Here is a 20,892-nt window from a genome sequence, read left to right on the forward strand (position 1 = left end):
GAGGGCGGGTGATGCCTTCTGGAGCATTTGTTGAGCTCCACTTTCATTAGTTGGTGACCATGCAGCTAGCCTTGCAGTCACCTTTGCCTGACTTGACCAGGAGCCAAGGCAAGTTTGCTTACTCGTGAGTAAACGCGACCGTGTGGCTTACTTTCGCTTTCCATGGGGCTCAATACATTTGTCTGCTTGGAGGGAGGGACCTCCTTCTTGGGTGCTTTTTGGGGGCTGCTTTCATTGGATATGAACCATTCTGGTGTCGTTGGATTCCTCTCAGCCTGCCCTTTCTGATGGACTAAGGCAAGTTCACCTACTTGCGAGTAAACGCACGATATGGCTCGGTTTCACTTTCCATAGGGCTCCATGCATTTTTTTTTTGTTTTTTTGGCCATAACTTTTGATGGAAAGGAGATATTTCACTCCAGTTTTTTCCGTTGCATTCTGCTGGAAATGCTGCATCCAATGGTATATAACATGATGGGGTTACCCATAACCTCCGTGATGCTAGTGATGTTGGGTCATTTGTGGTGTCACCCCCCCAAGGCTGGTACCTGGGGTGGACCACCCCCTGCCCCTCACTAGCTACACCACTGGCACTGGCACCGGAACCAGGTTATGAAACTCCTTATCCCTGGATGTAAACCTAATGTGTTGCTACCAGTGTTTTAGTGATGTTATTGTCCTGTTTAGCATTTGAGCCTGAGGTTATAATGATTGGTTCTGCTGTTTTTATGTTCCAGTTCTGAGTCGGAGGTTTCAGTTGGTTAGTGTGTCTATTTGTTTTGTTTAATTATAATAACTTTATTTTTTTATTGTATTTTAGTATGTTGTTAGCTTGCTTACACAACTGCATAGAGAAAGTGATTTTTCACCTGTCAGATATACACATGAACCTCAGTATCTGTAATGGATCCTTTCCTGGATCCACGCAGATACCTAAACCCACGGATAATCAAATCAGCAAGTTGTACCTCCCTGTACCTCCCAGACGTGATAGGAAGAGTCTTCTGGTCGCATCCAGGAGGTCTTCTGACGCTTGGGGCTGCGCACGACCTCCCTGGGTCTCAGAAGTCCTCCTGGAACCCTCGGAAAGGCACTTCCAGTTTTCAGCCAAAACCAGAAGTTTTTTCAGAGGCCTTCCAGAGGCTCTCTTAGGGAGTGTGCATGACTTTCCCATGCCTCAGAAGACCAGAAGTCTCTTTCAGTCATATCTGGGAGGTACAGGGAGGCCCCGCAACCCGTGTTGGTTCAAATCCATAAGTCCCAAACCCGTGGATAAAGAGGGATAACCTGTATATGTTAGAACTTATCAGAGGCCCATTGCTGTAGCTGACACATTATATTCTAGGTAGGAACCTCTTCCTGCTGTTTCCCATCTGTGGCTGTCTGAGTCTGGAAGTGTATCATGGCTTGTAAAAAGGTTGTTTTCGATTCATCATTAAATTCAGTGACTCTCTCCACCCCAAATTACATAATGATTACCTGATTACAGACCTCTCCCTACCCCCCAAAATTAAAACCCAAATCTGCTGAATTACAGGTTTATCTGGAATTCAGCCATGACCTTGGTTTACAATCTGGGATTTAAAGACATTTTGAAAAATAGCAAAGAGTTCAGACTATAAATCAATTTACAGAATGTTTTAAAATTTGATTTTTAGTAATGCAATAACTGCAACTTTATCAGATTGAAGTATTTCTCTGGTAACTCTAACATTACTCTTTCTAGGACTCCCCAGAATTTGATTTACTTTTTGAAAATGCCTTCGACCAGTGGGTAGCGCAAACAGCCTCGGAAAAATGCACATTCTTTCAAATTCTCCATCACACCTGTCAGCGGTATCTTACGGACAAAAAACCAGAATTTATCAATTGCCAGTCTAAAATTATTGGTGGTGAGTATATTTGCTTTGATTTGTATGTAGGCCTGGAATAGTTTCAAGTCATGATTTATAATGTGTTGATCTAATGTGTATTTTGCCTGAACGTTTGTTAATGGCTATACTAATTCATCTGAATCTGCAAGAAATTAACTGGTAGCTAACATGACATTATCCAGACTTAAAAAAAAAAAAAAAACAAGAGGCAGGGTTTGGTCAACTGGTGAGTTTTGAACCCAGATTTCCCAGTATGTTAAGTACCACTTAGTGATAAAAGCTGTAACCTACCTTGAAATAAATATTTCCTATACAGGTAGGACCTCTGTACCCATTAATTAACCACAGATCTGGCTCAGCCTGAAGCCTCCAGATGCTCTTCTAAAGTCCGTGGAGGCCACATACAGCTTTCATTTGCCTCAAAAAAAACCTTTTAAGGTCTTTGGGAGGCCTTAGAAGGTCACTTCCGGCTTTGCGTGAAAACCAGTAATGATGTTTTATAGCCTTTTAAGGTCTTTATAGGGTCTGGGAGGGCTTCCCCAGCTCTCTAAAGGCCTTATAAGGCCTTAATTGTCACTTCTGGCTTTCACACAAAACCAAGGACTCTGGAGGTGACCAAAGTACAGCTCCGGTCACCTTTGAAAGCCTTAAAGAGTGCCAAACCACAGATTTTTATACATTTTTTTTGTTTGTTTCCGGGGTTCTGGAACAGATACCCCGCAGATATCAAGGCACCACCATACCAATTATTAAGACACCACCACCACTATTGTAATTTCTTACTTCCTATTAATCTGTTGTGCTTTAGTGCACAAGAATACTGTCTCTAGCATGTATCTCACTACTTCTAGATATTGATTCAGAGGGCTGCAAATTTAATTCTTTTCTCTACTGGTTTTGTTCTTTCTCATTTAACAAACATTGATTTTGTTGTTGTTTCTAAAAGAGCTAAATGAGGATGGCTGTTGTTCACTAGAAGGCACTTCCATTTATGTGCTACTTTATTATGCCAAAACATTGTCGTTTATGTTCCAGTTTTATTGATGTCAAGCAGAGCATATGAATGCATGCGTTCATGGTGTTGCTTTGGATAATGGACACATTGGTGTCACTCAGTGTTTGTGATGACTCTGTTTACAGTAAAAATTTTAGTAAAATTTAGTAAAATTTAGTAAAAAATACAGTAAAAACAAGTTTACAGACCTTGTTTACAGTAAAAATCACTTAGATTTGGTAGCTCTTAACTAACTGAATTGGTCAATGAAGGTTTTAAGGCAAAATATTAGAGTGCAAACTGCTTCCTGTGTACTGCTGGAACAAATAGACCCCAATTGATTGTCCTCTGGCTTCCAACGACATGAGATCCTTTCTTGTCTTACAGCATAACCCAAATTGCTCCCAAGTTACTATAATTTAGGACCAGCTTGGGCCAATTTAGAGGTTCAGAGACTTGCAGAAGCAGTGGTGGTGATATCTTGGGCACAGCTCTCTCTCCAGGTCTGATATTGAGGAGGAATTCATGCTGACACTTCACCAAAAAGGAATTGAAATGTCAACCCGAGAGTGTTGTCAACTCTGAAGCGGAGTGAAGCAGGGCTGTGTTCTTGCGCCGACGTTGTTTGGGATTTTCTTCGCTGTCCTGCTGAAGCAGGCCTTTGGAACTGCAACAGAAGGCATCTATCTCTGGACCAGATCAGATGGAAAGCTCTTCAACCTCTCCAGACTGAGAGCAAAGTCCAAAGTCCAGCTGAAATGTCTGCGTGATTTCCTCTTTGCCTCTTCCATCGGTAAAGCAGCTACCACATTTTCTAGACTCACAAAGAGAGTCTGATCCAACAAGAAGCTGACAGAACATACCAAGATCCAGGTCTACAGAGCTTGCGTCCTGAGTACACTTCTGTACTGCAGCGAGTCATGGACTCTTCGCTCACAACAGGAGAGGAAACTGAACGCTTTCCACATGCGCTGCCTCTGACGCAGCCTCGGCATCACCTGGCAGGACAAAGTTCCAAACAACACAGTCTTGGAACGAGCTGGGATCCCCAGCGTGCATACAGTGCTGAAACAGAGACGCCTGCGTTGGCTCGGTCATGTTGTGAGAATGGGCGGTGGTCAGATCCCAAAGGATGTCCTCTATGGAGAACTTGTGCAGGGAAAGCACCCTACGGGTAGACCACAGCTGCGCTACAAGGATATCTGCAAGAGGGATCTGAAGGCCTTAGGAATGAACCTCAACAAGTGGGAAACCTGGCTTCTGAGTGGCCCGCTTGGAGGCAGGCTGTGCAGCATGGCCTCTCCCAGTTTGAAGGGACACTTGGCCAACAGACTGAGGGAAAGAGACAAAGAAGGAGCCAGGGAGACAGACCAGGGAAACACTATACTGTCTCCCAGTGTGGAAGGGATTGTCACTCCCGAATCGGCCTTTTCAGCCACACTAGACGCTGTGTCAGAAGCACCATTCAGAGCGCGATACCAGAGTCTTTCAAGACTGAAGGTTGCCAACAAAGCAGTAGCAAATGCTATAGAAAGTGACATGAAAGCTAAAAGCCCGGGAAGATTTGACAGTGATGATACTCTTGTTGGTGCTGTGGCTGGTCCCAGTTAGCCATTTTGTGCACAGAGATGTGATGTTTCTTTAATTTTTCTACTGAAGAGCCTCTTTTCATTGCTTATCCCTAGGACTACAGACAGCAGAAGGATAGAGGAGGTTTGATGGCTGTCCAGAGATCCCTCAGTGCCCACTAGTCAGGGCAAATCACAAGCTCCACCGTAGACCCTGTTCTCTGTTGCTTAAGCCATTTCTGCCGACATTGTATTTCCTTAGCGTTGTAGGAAAGCTGTTTGCCCAAGTTGTACTAAAGAGGCTCCAGGTACTTGCAGAGAGCGTCTATCCAGAATCGCAGTGTGGATTCTGAGCCAACAGGTCCACCACTGATATGGTATTCTCCCTTAGACAACTGCAGGAGAAATGCAGGGAACAACGACAGCCACTCTTTATAGCCTTCATAGATCTCACAAAGGCTTTCGACCTGGTCAGCAGAGACGGCCTCTTCAAGATTCTCCCCAAGATTGGATGTCCACCCAGGCTCCTCAGCATCATCAGATCTTTCCACAAGGACATGAAGGGCACTGTTGTCTTCGATGGCTCCACATCAGACCCTTTTGACATCCGAAGCGGAGTGAAGCAGGGCTGTGTTCTTGTACCAACCTTGTTTGGGATTTTCTTCGCTGTCCTGCTGAAGCAGGCCTTTGGAACTGCAACAGAAGGCATCTATCTCCGGACCAGATCAGACGGAAAGCTCTTCAACCTCTCCAGACTGAGAGCAAAATCCAAAGTCCAGCTGAAATGTCTGCGTGACTTCCTCTTTGCCGATGATGCAGCTGTCACTACCCACTCTGCCAAAGATCTCCAGCAGCTCATGGATCGTTTTAGCAAGGCCTGCCAAGATTTTGGACTGACAATCAGCCTGAAGAAAACACAGGTCATGGTTCAGGATGTGGACTCACCTCCCTGCATTACAATCTCTGAGCATGAACTGGAGGTTGTCCATGACTTTGTGTACCTTGGCTCAACGATCTCCGACACTCATTCTCTCGATACCGAGCTAAACAAGCGCATCGGTAAAGCAGCTACCATGTTTTCCAGACTCACAAAGAGAGTCTGGTCCAACAAGAAGCTGACGGAACATACCAAGATCCAGGTCTACAGAGCTTGCGTCCTGAGTACACTTCTGTACTGCAGCGAGTCATGGACTCTTCACTCACAACAGGAGAGGAAACTGAGCGCTTTCCACATGCGCTGCCTCCGACGCATCCTCGGCATCACCTGGCAGGACAAAGTTCCAAACAACACAGTCCTGGAACGTGCTGGAATCCCTAGCATGTATTCACTGCTGAAACAGAGACGCCTGCTTTGGCTTGGTCATGTCGTGAGAATGGATGATGGCCGGATCCCAAAGGATCTCCTCTATGGAGAACTCGTGCAAGGAAAGCGCCCTACAGGCAGACCACAGCTGCGATACAAGGACATTTGCAAGAGGGATCTGAAGGCCTTAGGGATGGACCTCAACAAGTGGGAAACCCTGGCCTCTGAGCGGCCCGCTTGGAGGCAGGCTGTGCAGCATGGCCTTTCCCAGTTTGAAGAGACACTTTGCCAACAGTCTGAGGCTAAGAGGCAAAGAAGGAAGGCCCATAGCCAGGGAGACAGACCAGGGACAGACTGCACTTGCTCCCGGTGTGGAAGGGATTGTCACTCCCGGATTGGCCTTTTCAGCCACACTAGACGCTGTGCCAGAACCACCATTCAGAGCGCGATACCATAGTCTTTCGAGACTGAAGGTTGCCAATATGTATTTCCCCAACAGGGATACAATGTGTACACCTGTGGGCTGGACAGAAATGGGTTAAGCAAGGGGATCATAAACACGTGTGCGTGTGAAAACCCAGGAGCAGCATTAACATATGTGTTCCGAAATTGCCCTTTTAATGTTGGGTCACATTCTGGAATGGGAACTTTCATCAAATGTCTGTTGTATGATTTCCTCACTCAGTATTGGAGTATAACCTGATTCAGGCCTTATTCATCTCACAGGATTAATTCCCAAGTATTCTTTCTGTTATCTTTTGTAGAATGTTAGCCTGTGAGCCTACCAGTCCTTCGCTGGTATTGGGAAGGACCTAGGAAAGTGAATGTAGCCATATTGGAGGGTTTATCTTGATCAACCATTTTCAACCGGTGTGCAGTGGCACACTGGTGTGCCGCAAATGGTCCACAGGTGTGTCGTGGACGTTTGGAGTAGGGTCATTTAGTAGTGTAGTAGTGTAGTAGGGTCATTTAGTAGTAGGGCCATTGAGGGATGGGAGCTCCCCACTGTCAGCGCGGTGTGCATTGTCAATTGTCAAAAAACTGATGGAGTGCCTTAACTATTTTAGCATTTTTTCAGTGTACCATGAGATGAAAAAGGTTACAAGTTGCCGGTCTATATTGTTAATTTCCAAACATAGCTGGGCATGTATCTTCAATCTCTGGACCCTTCAATTGATATTTGGTATGTAAGAAATCATTTAAAATGCTCTAAGTAATTTTACTCGATCCTCTTTGAAGAAGCTTATACAAAATGGACCTATTAAATGTGCTTGTTAGAAGAATCTGAAAAAGGCAAAATTAAGGTTGCAAAGCAGTGATTCCAAGGTTGTGCCTCCTTGAGGTCTCAGGTAAAGCTAAATAGAACCACCTGATAAATAGGTAAATAGGCCATTTACCTATCCTGCAACACCTCCCCCATGGACACCGAAAGCTGTTTATGTGATGTGAAGGACACGGAACCCAGGTACTAAGGCTGTCCCCTAAACTGCTAATGACCAAGCAGGAATCTGAAACGTAAAATAAGAGAAGAGGCCAGTTCCTTTCTGTAGGGTGTAGGCTAACTCTATAGAGACCCTCTGTTAGGATTCTGACAGAAAGCAGGGTACTGCGCTGAAAATAGCCTTTTTCTAGTCCCACCAGTGATTGTTAAAACAGTTGGTAACTCACAATGCTAAAACAGGAACCAGAATCAATCCAGATTTTTCTGCTTTTCAGATAGTGAGGTTGCCCCTGTTACAAATTGCTTCAAGTGCCCCAACACAGCACAAGATGCCACATCACTCTCCCCCTCTATAGAAACTGCTGTGACATAAGCAGCAAAGGGGAAAAAGCAAAGAACTGCCAGGTGTCCCTCTCCCCAGGATTCAAGTTCCTTTATCCCAGGGTTGGATACGGGGGGGGGGCATAGGTGCATGCCCCCCAAACTGTCTGCCAGCAGGGAAGGGCACCCACCGGGCTGGGGAGCAAAATCAGGTGCCAGGGGAATGCCCACTGGGTGGGGTGCTGGCAAGATTGGCTGGAATGGGAGCCCAGGTTTACCCAGCTGGTAGATCTGGGCTCCAAAGCCAGGCAGGAGCCCAGGTCTACCCACCCAGCAAACCTTGGCCACAGAGGCCACAAGTTAAATTGGAAGCCCAGTCTACCTGGCAGGTACATCTGGGCTCCAAGTCTACCCACGCAGCAAACCCTGGCCAAAGAGGTAATAAGTTAAATCAGGAGCCCAGGTCTATCCACCTGGTTGACCCGGGCTTTGGAGTTTGTAGTGCTCTCCCCCCCCCCAAACACAAAAACTGGATCCACCCCTGCCTTATCCCACTTGCTGAAACACACGCATTGAAGGAATAACTTTTTGATCAGAACAAGTATAGAGAGAGGGCAATTGTGTGAAACAGGCACCAAGCCTCCTCCAGGATCTTTCATGTTACAACTCACATTTTGCACTTACTCAGATTTTACACTTGCTATACTCTTAATTATTTGGTACTCGCTATAGTCAAATTCAAAATTTCATGGGTTGGGACTAAAGGGGAAAAATTTGCCACTTCTGAAGTAGACAGCTGTTTTTAATCAAGCTTAACACAGCGTCTCCCACATGCTGTTGAACAAATTTTAGGATTGAGGAAGGTGATCAGAAAATGTGAGGGTTTCTCTGTAATCAGACAGTGATTAATCATTAAATCAAAGGGGCAAATAGTCTAGCTATTTTGATGCTGATTGTTGCTCAGCAGTTAACCAGGTCGTCCTATTCCCTTCATGATCGGGCAATTTTAAAGTTTGGAATAGTTTTCTCATTATCTGAAATGCTCAAAATCATGCTGGAGGCGTTGCAGCAAAAGAGATCTTACAGCACAATCCTGTGCATGGCTACTGAGAAGGAAATATCCCACTGAATTCTGGTTAAGTGTGTATAGGATTGCAGCCTTAGCTCCTCTAAAAAGTGCGTAGGTCTCTTTTCCTGAGCCTGAAACTGCAATTTCAGGCTCAGGAAAAATATGCGCTACTTCTATTTAATTGCTGGTCTGCCCAATATATAACATTGTTAACCATTTCTAAAATGGCTTTGGGTTACTGCAGATGACAGGACTGGCTTTAAGCCAGTTGGACCAATTAGGCCCTGCACCTAAGGGACCATACACTACTCGAGTCCTGTATGCAATTTTGTGTGTTTAGATCCATTTGGTCCATTAACTCACATGCCCTTTTTAAGCACACCTTTTGGTTGCTTTCCATTCTATCACAGAGATATAAAGTCTATAATAAATTTTTATCGATATAACTGAGGGCGCAATCCTAACCCCAGCAATCCTAACCCCAGCACCTAACCCTAACGCAATCCTTTCCAGCACTGACATAAGAGCAATGCAGCTCCGAGGTAAGGGAACAAACATTCCCTTACTTTGAGGAGGCCTCTGTGAGTGACACCCAACTGCAGGATGCAGCACATGTCCCATTGGCACCGCTATGCCAGTGCTGGAAAGTACTGACATAAGTGGTTAGGACTGCACCCTAAGATTCTATAGACCTTGGCTGAGAACCTGGGGTCCCACAAAAAACTGGGCTCTGCAGCCCCTAAGGACAGCCCTGAAAGATGATGACAGCCTTTATCCTCTCCCTTGTTTTCTATTTAATACATTTTCTTCTCTTTTGGCATAGCTACCTGTCCAGGTAACTGGTGAGAATACTGCAAGAAAGAGAAACCAGCATGTATTGTACCAAACTCTTAACTTAGCGAAGTACTGCCTTTGCTTTATTGGCAGTATCTGATTCCATTTAAACTTGTAGCTGTCATTTAATTATTTCCAGCTGGGTATATTCATGCCATCGTTTTTAACTCTGCTGCTTCTGCACATCTCTGAAAGAAATAATTTTGCAATTACATTGACTATTGCAGCAAGAGGAGAATGAGGGTTCCTTATTTAATCTCTAGAACTGTATGAGAAATGTTGATTTTGAGCCTTTTTGATTAACTAGAAGTCAAGCTGATGCACTTCTATGTTTCTATATTATTTCAGTTCTGAAAAATCTGATATCTGTAGTATGTACTGTAATTTGTAGTTTTGTCATCATGGAAAGAAGCTAGCAGTTAAGTTGAATAGCATGTTCATTAAATCATAGAAGGTGAGCAATGCAACATTTTTAGCATATGTTTTTGTACGCTGTTGGACTTTGACTGTTTCTGGGTAGTTTTCAATAGTCCAAGAACAGTAGTCGATATTGGAACTGGCAAACCTTCAGTAGTAATTTTTCCCACGAATGGAGGAAGAGATGATGCCACAGATAGCCTCTTACACTATACTAGCTGGACCTATTCTAAAATGGCTCATTCTCCCTTCAAATCTGGACAGTCTCATTACAGTTTTAAATAAAGTCAAGAGCCCCTGATTCTTTCTGAATTGATTTCCTCACTTTGAAGGACTTGCTACCTACCTTCAAGGCTGAATTAGTTTCAGAGGACTGTTACCTCCGCATAACACATGTAAGCAAATCCTCTGGATTCTTCTACTGAAATCCTATCTTTTGAAATTATTGTTATTTATATAGCATCATGAACGCTTAACACGGAATGAGAGGACAGGACTCTGGCTTGAGGAACTAGCAGTCTAGATATGTACAAAGGAAAAACAATACAGGATTGGGAGTGAAAGCTGGATAGACCAGGAGAATAATAATCCCCCCTTGGTATTCACAGGGGGATTCATTCGAGGATCCCCTGCAGATACTGAATAGTGCATTTTAGAAGTGTCTGGGAGGTCTTCTGAAATGCAAGGAGGACACACGTGACCTTTCTGTGCATGAAAGGGTCTCTTGGGCACAACTAGAAGATACTTTTGCAAAAATAAAAAACAACCAACCACACAGAAGTGCCTTTCAGAAGCATCCAGGAGGCCCTCCAACCATGAGGTCAGCACCCGCAGATCTCGATCTCAAGCCCGCGGATTAGGAAGGCCCGCTATATACGTTCTTGTTTCAGTTTCACTCTGTTCCCTTCATGAAATGCATGTCAGCTGTTCTAAGTTGGCAGCTACCTTCTACAAGGTGTATCTGTCAGCAGAACCATCCCTTGGTTCAGGGAAATCGAGTGGCCACCCTGGGCCCCGCACTGTCATGACCAATGTATGGCTGTAATGGGGGGGGGATGCGCACTGGTTGAATTGCCCCGGTTCACACCCTGCCTGTGCACATCTAGAGGCTGCACTGCCTGTCACTTCATGTGCAGTCTGATGAACTGCAGACCACTAAAGTAAATCCTACAATAAATTTGTTAGCATTTAAGGTGCCTCGAAAGGTGGTGTGTGTGTGTTTTGCTACAACAGATTAACGTAGCTTCCCCTATAGAAGTGTTTTACAAAGAAGTTGGAAGCTACTACCAGATCACTTTGTGATCACACAAATCAGGTTGTGTAGAATCCGTTCTTGGTAGAATCTGTTCTTGAATCCGTTCTTGATTTGTGTGTCTGAAAGACTCCAGAAATCTTGTTCTTTTTTTTTGGCGCCTGTACATGCACTTGGTGTCTCTTGCGTTTTGACTGTTTCAGGAAAAGGAGTACGGTACTGAATGTGTCTGAAGAGTAGAACTGCTGACACCTTCAGGCAAAGACAAGAACAGCCAAAGATTGTAATGGGAGGAGAGAACATAAGAACATAAGAAGATCCCTGCTGGATCAGGCCATAGGCCCATCTAGTCCAGCTTCCTGTATCTCACAGCAGCCCACCAAATGCCCCAGGAGCACACCTGATAACAAGAGACCTGCATCCTGGTGCCCTCCCTTGCATCTGGCATTCTGACATAGCCCATTTCTAAAATTAGGAGGTTGCGCATACACATCATGGCTTGTAACCCGTAATGGATTTTTCCTCCAGAAACTTGTCCAATCCCCTTTTAAAGGCGTCCAGGCCAGTCGCCATCACCACATCCTGTGGCAAAGAGTTGCACAGACCAACCACACGCTGAGTAAAGAAATATTTTCTTTTGTCTGTTCTAACTCTCCCAACACTCAATTTTAGTGGATGTCCCCTGGTTCTGGTGTTATGTGAGAGTGTAAAGAGCATCTCCCTATCCACTCTGTCCATCCCCTGCATAATTTTGTATGTCTCAATCATGTCCCCCCTCGGGCGTCTCTTTTCTAGGCTGAAGAGGCCCAAACGCCGTAGCCTTTCTTCATAAGGAAGGTGCCCCTGCCCAGTAATCATCTTAGTCGCTCTCGTTTGCACCTTTTCCATTTCCACTATTTTTTTTTTGAGATGTGGTGACCAGAACTGAACACAATACTCCAGGTGTGGCCTTACCATAGATTTGTACAACGGCATTATAATATTAGCCGTTTTGTTCTCAATACCCTTCCTAATGATCCCAAGCATAGAATTGGCCTTCTTCACTGCCGCCGCACATTGGGTCGACATTTTCATCAACCTGTCCACCACCACCCCAAGATCTGTCTCCTGATCTGTCACAGACAGCTCAGAACCCATCAGCCTATATCTAAAGTTTTGAGAGAATGCAAGGATTTTTGAGAGAACGCAAGGATCTGGGCGGAGGTGATCTGATATTCTGCAGTGGGCAGTCTGTTCTCCCTGGTCTCTAAGCAATCAATTTGCCACTAAATTAAAAGAACTCTCTGGCATGGTTGCTGAGATCTTTGCTCTTTTTTTATATATTTATTCTTTAAAAGAACAATAATATATTTGCCTCCTGTAACCTTTTACTCCCTGACAGCTGGCTGGAGTTACTAATGGACTATCCAATTGTATCTCCTTGGAGAATTCTGTGCCACAGTGATAGTTTTAATGAGTCATTTGCTTTTCTTCAGCCAAGTATTCCTTGGAATTAGCAAGGTGTTCTATAAATAATCCCCAAGGTGATGTCAGTGGTTTCATGGGCTACATGAAAGAAAAGCTATTCAGATATAGAAATGAGCAGGAACTTTTAAAAACCTGAGATATTCAGGTAAACAATATTTGATCTATCAATCTGATATGCTGGGATAATATATGTAATAAATATGTTTATTGCGCTCAGCATATTCTGATTCTCAAATCCTAAATGCTAAATTGCATGATTTATGTTTGGATATTTTCAAGGATTTTTGATTTAGAGGGAAGGGCACAGCCAGAAAATTAACAGGAAGCTTCCTGTTAACATGCACCTAGTCTCTTCCTTCTAGTGTTCAGTCTGCCTGCCTGCTTGTTGTGTTCCCTTCTAGCTTTCTGTAAAAGAAAAAAAAAATGCTTTCTTTGCGCCATGAAGAAAAATGTAGGTGAAGGACAAGGGATGTGAGAATTTGCGGAGAACTTTGTACCTCTCTATATAGGTTTCCTCTTATCCACAGTTTCCTGTCTGCAGGCGGCTGAGAATGGATCCCCTGCAGATACCAAGAATCACTTATATAGAGGGAATAGACACAAAGCCGGTAATTAAACCCATGAATTTATGTCCAGACCAGTGTTTCCCAAACTTTGGGTCAGGACCCACCAGTGGGTCACAAATTGAGTTTTAGTGGGTTAGCGAAAAGTTTTAGAAACACTAAAAAAAACTTTGCAAACACTGTTGCCTGGTTTGCGGAGGAAAGCGGGAATGCTAACCTGTGGTCTGAGGTCATCTTCATACCGCAAATTTAAAATGTCACACTTTCTGATTTCCTCTAGTAATTGGCATCAGGAGATCACGTGTGAACCCAGTTTCAGCCCTTTGTCTGGCCTGGAAGTCCCTGTCAGTATATCATGCTCTCCAATTCAGCCGTCTGGGTACCCTGGAATGACTGTAAAGGTTTGGGGAACAGCCCTTGAACTCAATTTCTAGGAAGAATACAGCAAATGTCTAACACACACAGCAGCCTCGGGAGCACAGGACCATAATTATTATTTTTTATTATTATTATTATTTTATTAATTTGTACCCCGCCTTTTTGCCCAACGGGCACACAAGGCGGCTTACAACATTTTTTTAAAAATACAACATTAAAAACAGTCAACAACAGTTTACATAATTAAAAAAATCTAAAAACAAACAAACCCCGTGGATTTTCATATAAAAGCAAGAATGCCAGCCAGCCTGTCAACAATTAAAAGCTTTTTGAAATAAAAAGGTCTTCAGTCCACGCCGAAACGTTAGCAACGAGGGAGCAGTTCTAAGGGGAGGGTATTCCACAGTTCGGGGGCCACCACCGAGAAGGCCCTCTTCCTGGCCGCCACCCCTCTCACATCTCTTAGTGGCGGCACAGTCAAAAGGGCCCCCCCAGATGATCTAAGAGCATGGGCAGGATTGTAGGGAAGGAGGCGGTCCCTCAAATACCCCAGGTATTTAATGATTATTAATCAATAATTTATTTATTGTTATTAATAAATAAAATATTTCTATATTTTTTTTGTGTATGGGTTGCAGCAGGTTGTTATTTTAAAAAGTGGATCTTGGTGCTAAAAAGTTTGGGAAGCCGTGGTCCAGACCATTCTGGTTCCTAAGCAGTTGAGGACATTGCAGCCACATTCGCTCTCTCCTGGGCTCCGGGGTCATTCATATGCAGTCTCGTCCACAGAGAAGAAGCGTGTCAGCTGCTACCATTGGTGTTTTTAGAAGCCTTAACCAGTGTTGAATTGTTTACCAGTCATGCAGAGTTATTTAAACCCTCTGAGTCTGCACTGTCATTTCCTTCAGCTGGAACATGCTATTACCACTAAAGATTTCCTACCACAGTGTGTTTTCATGTGATAGTGATAAGTACCAGGCTATAAAATGATTGAGTTAATACCATAAGCTACTATAGTCTTTTACTATCTGCTTTAAATTAATACAGGATGCTTATGTGAATTCTAAGGTTTTAATCTCTCTCCTTGGGCAGCCAAAATCGATCTTACCCCGGGGGTGGGGGGGAAGCAACTACCAGAATTTCCTGATGGTTGCTTGCTGAGACCCTGTTCTTGGGTTAATTTTAAAACAAGACACTGAGCTGTGTTAAAGCATTTACCTAGTAATTTAGATACATTCACAGCCACCTTCTCAAAGTTTAAAATGCTGTAACATAACTTGAAAATCTGCCCCAATTTTTTTTATTAATCTTAAATATGACCACTTTCAATTCTTTGCTTGCTGTCATTACTACATATGAGAATACCTACTTAATTCTGCAGGTATTGAATAAAGGTGTCGGTTAGACCATACTTGCCACTCTTTAACCCCCCTCTCCCTATATGAATACAGCAGGGTAATTACCTTTAAAGCTGTGTTTCCAAGTCAGTGCATCATTTTCAATAATTTAACTGCACAGTCATTAAAGTGTGTTGAAATCAAGAGTATATGCGTGAGTTCAGTGACACCAGACTAGATACAGTCAGTCATCTTTCTATGTGAATTTGCTTATCTGTGAGAGGCAGGATTGCCACATACCCCTTGTCTTCTGTGACTCTGTTCTTATTATCCATGAATACAGCCCTAGCGATGATGAGAGGTTGATAATGAGAGGTTGATGACAAGAGGTCTCAGGAGGCTGCTGTGGGGCTGGGACAAGCTCAGGGAAGGAACCAAGAGAGAGGTGGAGGAAGAGGAGGATGGGTGAAGCAACCCCCTCTCCACTGCTGAACTCTGAGGTCACGCTGTTAGGCCATCAACCTTCAATGAGTCAAGGGAGAGCCAGCATGAAGAAATAGCCAATCCCCACAACTTTCAGTGCATCAAGGGATACTAGCAGAAGAGGAGGCATCTGATGTCAAGATGTTGATGAGCCCTTGCTATCACCCAGCCCCATAGACTTCAAATTAAGATTCAGGTTCATAAAGTTCATAGAGTGTAAGGTTAAGAGTGTCTCCTGGAACCTAACCTCACTTTTCCATAGGCTCAAAGATTCAGTATCTGCTAATTCGGTATCCGCTAGGTTTTCCAGGAACCTAACCCTAGTGCTTACCTAACCCAAGAACTGGTTGTACCTCCACTCCTGTGCTATCTCTTACTTGTGTGCACAGGTGACCGCAGAAATCAGCTTTCTCTTGTACTCTGTAAGGAGTGGTAACTGTTAGCATTTATACATAACAGGGATTTCTGTTTTTATTTGGCTTGGTTGGCAACCTTCAGTCTCGAAAGACTGTGGTATAAGCCTACAGCACCTGGTATTCCCAGGCGGTCTCCCATCCAAGTACTAACCAGGCCTGACCCTGCTTAGCTTCCGAGATCAGATGAGATCAGGCATGTGCAGGGTAACAGTTGCTAGCTTATTCAATTTCAAAAATTCTTGTATCTGCTAGGAATTGATTCAGTCTCATGTTTTATCGTACTCTGTTTCTTTAACGTACCTGCATCTTATTTAATATTCTTTTCAGTTTTATTCCCTAAAGATCTTTAAGCTTTTACGGTTGTCGTATACCCTCTGACTAGTGGCTTATCACTAGCGGTCAGTAGAATAATAGCTGTTGGCAGTAACCTGAGCACAGACCCATTAGTATTACTTGGATTGCTGTCATTAACTCTGATGGTATCACCCTTTGGCTATCTCCAAATATTGGCAGGAGAGAGCAGTGCACAGGTGTGAGCTCAGCTGGGCTTCAGGCGGAGAGCAAGCAGGTGGCCTCATGTTTGCTTCCTTCGCTTCGGCTGGGGTCTAAAAGACCATGCAGGGTACTGAGCTCAGTCCTCAGATTCATACCCTATGAAGCCAGCATCCCATCCCACAACAGCAATGGGGGAAAGCCGTCTCCCACTTCAAAGGATTGCTGGAGAAAGGAGAATTGGTTTTTGACAACTCACATCTTCTGAGGCTGCTTCTGCCTCCAGTCAACCATGATCCCCCCACACAGATCCCTACTACTGTTTTTTTGAAATGTCTATATTTGAAAGTACTGTAGATCTTCGGTTTTCCTGTTTGATAGGGGGGTGGTTACAGTCACTGAATGTCAAAGTCTGAGAACACTGGCTTGTATAACCTGGTGAGTTACTGTTGTAGCAAAATCAATCTCTCCTCTTGTTGAATAGAAGTTTGAATTAAATTTGGGTGTGTGGCTTAGACATGTGCTAAATTCATGCTTAGGAGCATGGCTGGCTCAAAATTCCTTTGCTTGACCAAAACCTGAGGACTCAGAAGGACATGGGTCACGTACTCTTTTCACCAGCATAACCTGAGCCATAGCAGAGCACAAATTCTCTCCCCCACTTTTTTATTTTTGTGCTATTGCTGCTGTGACTTCCCTCCCCCCACTCCTCCTCCACCCTCAGTGTCTTTAAAACTGACCAGGTCAGTGAAGATGTGAATGAGGCAGCAGTCTTCTTTTCCCATCACTGAAGAGTAACTCCGTCTCCACCCCCAGCTTAACCATTGTGCTTTTTGGCCGTAATGCCAGAGGAGGTGATCCACCTTCTGCCAACCTCGCACTCCAAACAGGCACTTCAGCTTGTCCCATGAGTGGGCACTGCCTCTGTTCTCCATTGAGCTCTTCTGAAATTTCACACAGTACACCTTTCCAATCCTTAATGCCTGCGGAGTACCTGAGGTGGGGCAAGAGGGACAAACGCCCCAAGCGCCAGGCTGCACCACACCAGCATCCATCCCCTTGTGCCACTCAGTGCCTTTTGCCCAGAGACATTCTGAGGGCTGGGGAAGCAGCATGCTGCCTCCCCAGTCCTCCAAAGTCATTTTAAAGTCCTCCAAAAAGATCACTTCCCCGGAAGCCTCCCTGGCCCTCAGAAAGCCTTCTGAGTTACTTCCAGTTTCCTCTGTGACATTGGAAGTAATGTTTTTGTGCTTCCAAGGCCAAGGTCTTTGGAGGGTTGGGGGCAGTGTGCACAGTCTCCCTGGACCGCCAGAAGGGAGGCAGTGGATGGCAGCCTGCCAGTGGGGGAGTGGCAACCTGCTGGTGCGGGGGAGCAGCAACTTGGCTGGCTGAGAGCATGGCAGCCTGTAGTCATGGCCTCAGGCAGCACTTGGGACCAGGATTGCCACAGCCTTACGAGAATCCAGGGCAGTCCACCCTGCACTAGCGATGCCACTGTTTAAGCTCATGGTGAGAGACAGGTGTTAACCTATATACTCCCAATTATAGATCCCTTCCAACTCCTCTGATAAGCTGGATGGCCATTGTCACTACAGTGGGTCCCTATTAAACATTTTCCTGCATTTAAGTCAACTTTTTGAGGAACTAGATATAAAAATTCTCTAAATCCTTGACTTGCTGAATCAGCTTGCAGCCTCCATCCCTACAATGGGAATAAACTTTCAATTCTGGATGACTTTCTGGGAATCGCTGGAGTGGGAATCGCAGTACCAAAGCATGCTTGCTCTTGACAGGTCTCCAATATGTGCAGTGTGCTAGAGGGAGACATAAATCTATCTCTGTGTAGCCTCCTTTATCTGTACTGCTTATCCTGGACCATTTGACACCTAGTGCAGAACTAATGAGGGAATGCAGTCATTTTGGAAGATTTAGCAATTGATTTCACACAGCAGACGTTAGAGTGAATTGAGAACACAGCCTGTCTGTGTTTAAATGGTGCTGTTTGAGCATCTGTAATCGGATAGTAGGATTTGCAATGTAAAATTGAATTGCTTTTACTTTTTACTGGACATGAGTGTGATTATAAATGCAGAATGTTAATCTGGTCACTTTTTAACTGGGAAGAAGCCATTTGCCTTTACTTTTTCACTAGATCTTTGCTTGCAGTTCCCATAATTCTAATTCTTTTTTCTTAATTTTAACTGAAAAAAATATTGTATATTTTTGTCTTATGGGTTCCATTCACCACCAACATCCAAGCAGCATCACCGCCACCCAAATTACTTTCTAACTACACAGTCTCTCATGTTTCTTATTTTTCTTAGCATGACTTTCCTTTGCTTGGAAAAGGCCTTGCTTGGAAGATGCTTGGAGAAAAATATTATGGTAATGTTTGATTACAGCACAGGTGTCATTAACTGTGGGATCTGCTGGTGGAGGGAAAAAAATGAGTTTTTTCTAAAAAAAAAACTTTGAAATGTTTGTGTTCCAATTAAAATAGTAGCCAGTTGTCATGATATAGTGATGCTGCCCTTACTCTCAATTTTTTATTCCTATAATCTGCTGTTGTTTTTTTTACTACATATTAATTGTCCTTAAGGCAGTGGCGTAGCTAGAGGGGGTGCAAAGCACTAAGTTTTGCAGGGAGCCTCAGCACAGCGTGCAAGAATGTCCCTCCACCTTGGAGCCATTCAAGGGAGGGGGAGCAAAATGGAGGAGTATGCCTGGCTCCGAAGGGAAGGGGTCCCTTGCACACTGTGGTGAGGCTCCCTGCAAAACTTAATGCTTTGCACCCCCTCTAACTAAGCCACTGCCTTAAGGCTCACAACCTTAAAAAATGGTTTAGGGCAGTGGTTCCCAAACTTTTTCAGGCTAATGCCCCCTTGAGGCCCAGGAAAAATTCCTAGTGCCCCCCACCTCTTTGCTTAATAGTCTACTGCAAATTCAAAACAAGTAATACAACACTATAAAAAAAAGCGTATGTATTTGACAAATAAATCTAGTAAACAGTATTTAAAGTTAAATATATAACATTTAACATTGGACTGGGGGCGAGCCCAACTGAGTATTGGACCTTACTTATGAGTAGACACAAGTAGGATGAGTAATGTTTTTAACGTAATGTATTGAGGCTGCAATCCTTAAGACACTTTCTTGGGAGTAAGTCCCATTGAATATAATGGAACTTACTTCTGAGTAGACAGCCTCAGGATTGCACACTTATACTTCCTTCTCCTCTTTTACCTGGATATCAATGGAGAAGGCTGCTGCTGAGCTGTGTTGGTCCCAGGCAGGCAGGCAGCACAGGCAAGCAGCTGTGGCCACACAGGCAGCAGGCAGGCACCACGGCCAGCGTTGAGGCTGTGGCCACACAAGCAGGGAGGCAGGCGGCAAAGCGGCGCAGGGGAAGAGCACTCAGGAGGCTGTTGCCTCAGAAGTCTGGAGCGCTCTGAGCGGTGAGGGGGAGGAGCCTCCTTCTCCCGCTGATTGACTCCAGGCAGAGAAAAACAAATCAGAGGCGCGCAAGGACAAAGCGTGCCAAATTCAAAAGCTGGCCGCCTGGAACCCCTTTTTTTGGGTGGTGGCTAGCGTTTTTCACCTGGCCTGACCTGTCACTGTCACTTATCGCCCACTTTGTCCCCATCACCCCCCTAACGCCCATTTTACTTTCAACGCCCCCGTGGATCTTTCCAACGCCCCCTGGGGGGCGCTAGCACCCACTTTGAAAATCACTGGTTTAGGGGAATAAAAATGGCCAAAACGAATTCCAACATTAAGATCTTTGTAGAGGCAGGAGGTTGGGGGGGGTGTGTGGCTGTGTGGGTAATAGTTCATTAAGAGCTCTGCCGAGGAGGGGGTTGATGTTAAATTCCAGGCCCTGAAAAGCTGCTGCTGCTCTTCCTCCTCATCCCATTAAAGTAGTTGGTTGGCAACCTTCAGTCTCGAAAGACTATGGTAGAAGCCTACAGCACCCGGTATTCCCAGGCGGTCTCCCATCCAAGCACTAACCAGGCCTGACCCTGCTTAGCTTCCAAGATCAGACAAGATCAGGCATGTGCAGGGTACATAATCTGTTGCAAAAGATGCTGCAGAGTGAATTGTGCTGGGTAGGGGAAGAGCTCAGCTATAGGTGCAATTTTTGTTCTCTGTCCTGAGTTGTTGCTTTGGAAGATCAACTTTATCCAAAACCAGATACTTCGGCATGCCAAAGACTCAAATTGTTTTGTTGAAGAAGTTGTTGTCAATGTCAAGTTAATGGTTTTTTTGTTTAATTTTTAGTACTTCTTACTAGCATCCAGAAATTTTTTTAAAGAGTGTTATGGGAGGCTGCTGAATATTATACAAAGATATACTTCATACACTTTCTCTGGGTATTCATGAGGTCCTTCTCAGCTAGCTGTGGGGAAGATATTCACTGTACAATAGCCTCCCCTCCCCCATAGGCTTCAGTTACCTGCTGATCAAAAATATTTTAAAAAATTCTGCATTTCACCAGCATTCTCCAGTCTTGTCTCTCTCTGGAGTCTCTCTCTAGCAGTAATAGTAAAGTTTGTGTGGAAACGTGAGTTCTTAAGTGAAGATTTAATGAGGTTTCCCATGGTTACTTCTTGCTTCCCATGTATTTGAATATTAAATAGTAAAGTTCACAATAATTCAGGTTATATCAATAGATCTGTAATGTAT

At 44.3% G+C, this 20,892-nt stretch overlaps 1 protein-coding gene and 1 pseudogene across 1 annotated transcript in view; one reads left to right on the forward strand and one right to left on the reverse strand.

The window, feature by feature from the left end:
• STXBP6 (syntaxin binding protein 6) overlaps positions 1 to 20,892 on the forward strand; it is a 140,477-nt gene that overhangs the window by 103,677 nt on the left and 15,908 nt on the right. The window contains exon 4 of the mRNA XM_066611165.1: positions 1,727 to 1,892. Coding sequence (XP_066467262.1) covers positions 1,727 to 1,892 — 166 coding nt within the window. The remainder of the gene's footprint in view (positions 1 to 1,726; positions 1,893 to 20,892) is intronic.
• LOC136638237 (5S ribosomal RNA) lies at positions 15,820 to 15,936 on the reverse strand (annotated as a pseudogene).

The sequence above is a fragment of the Tiliqua scincoides genome, chromosome 1 (assembly GCF_035046505.1).
Source record: "Tiliqua scincoides isolate rTilSci1 chromosome 1, rTilSci1.hap2, whole genome shotgun sequence".
Lineage (NCBI taxonomy): Eukaryota > Metazoa > Chordata > Lepidosauria > Squamata > Scincidae > Tiliqua > Tiliqua scincoides.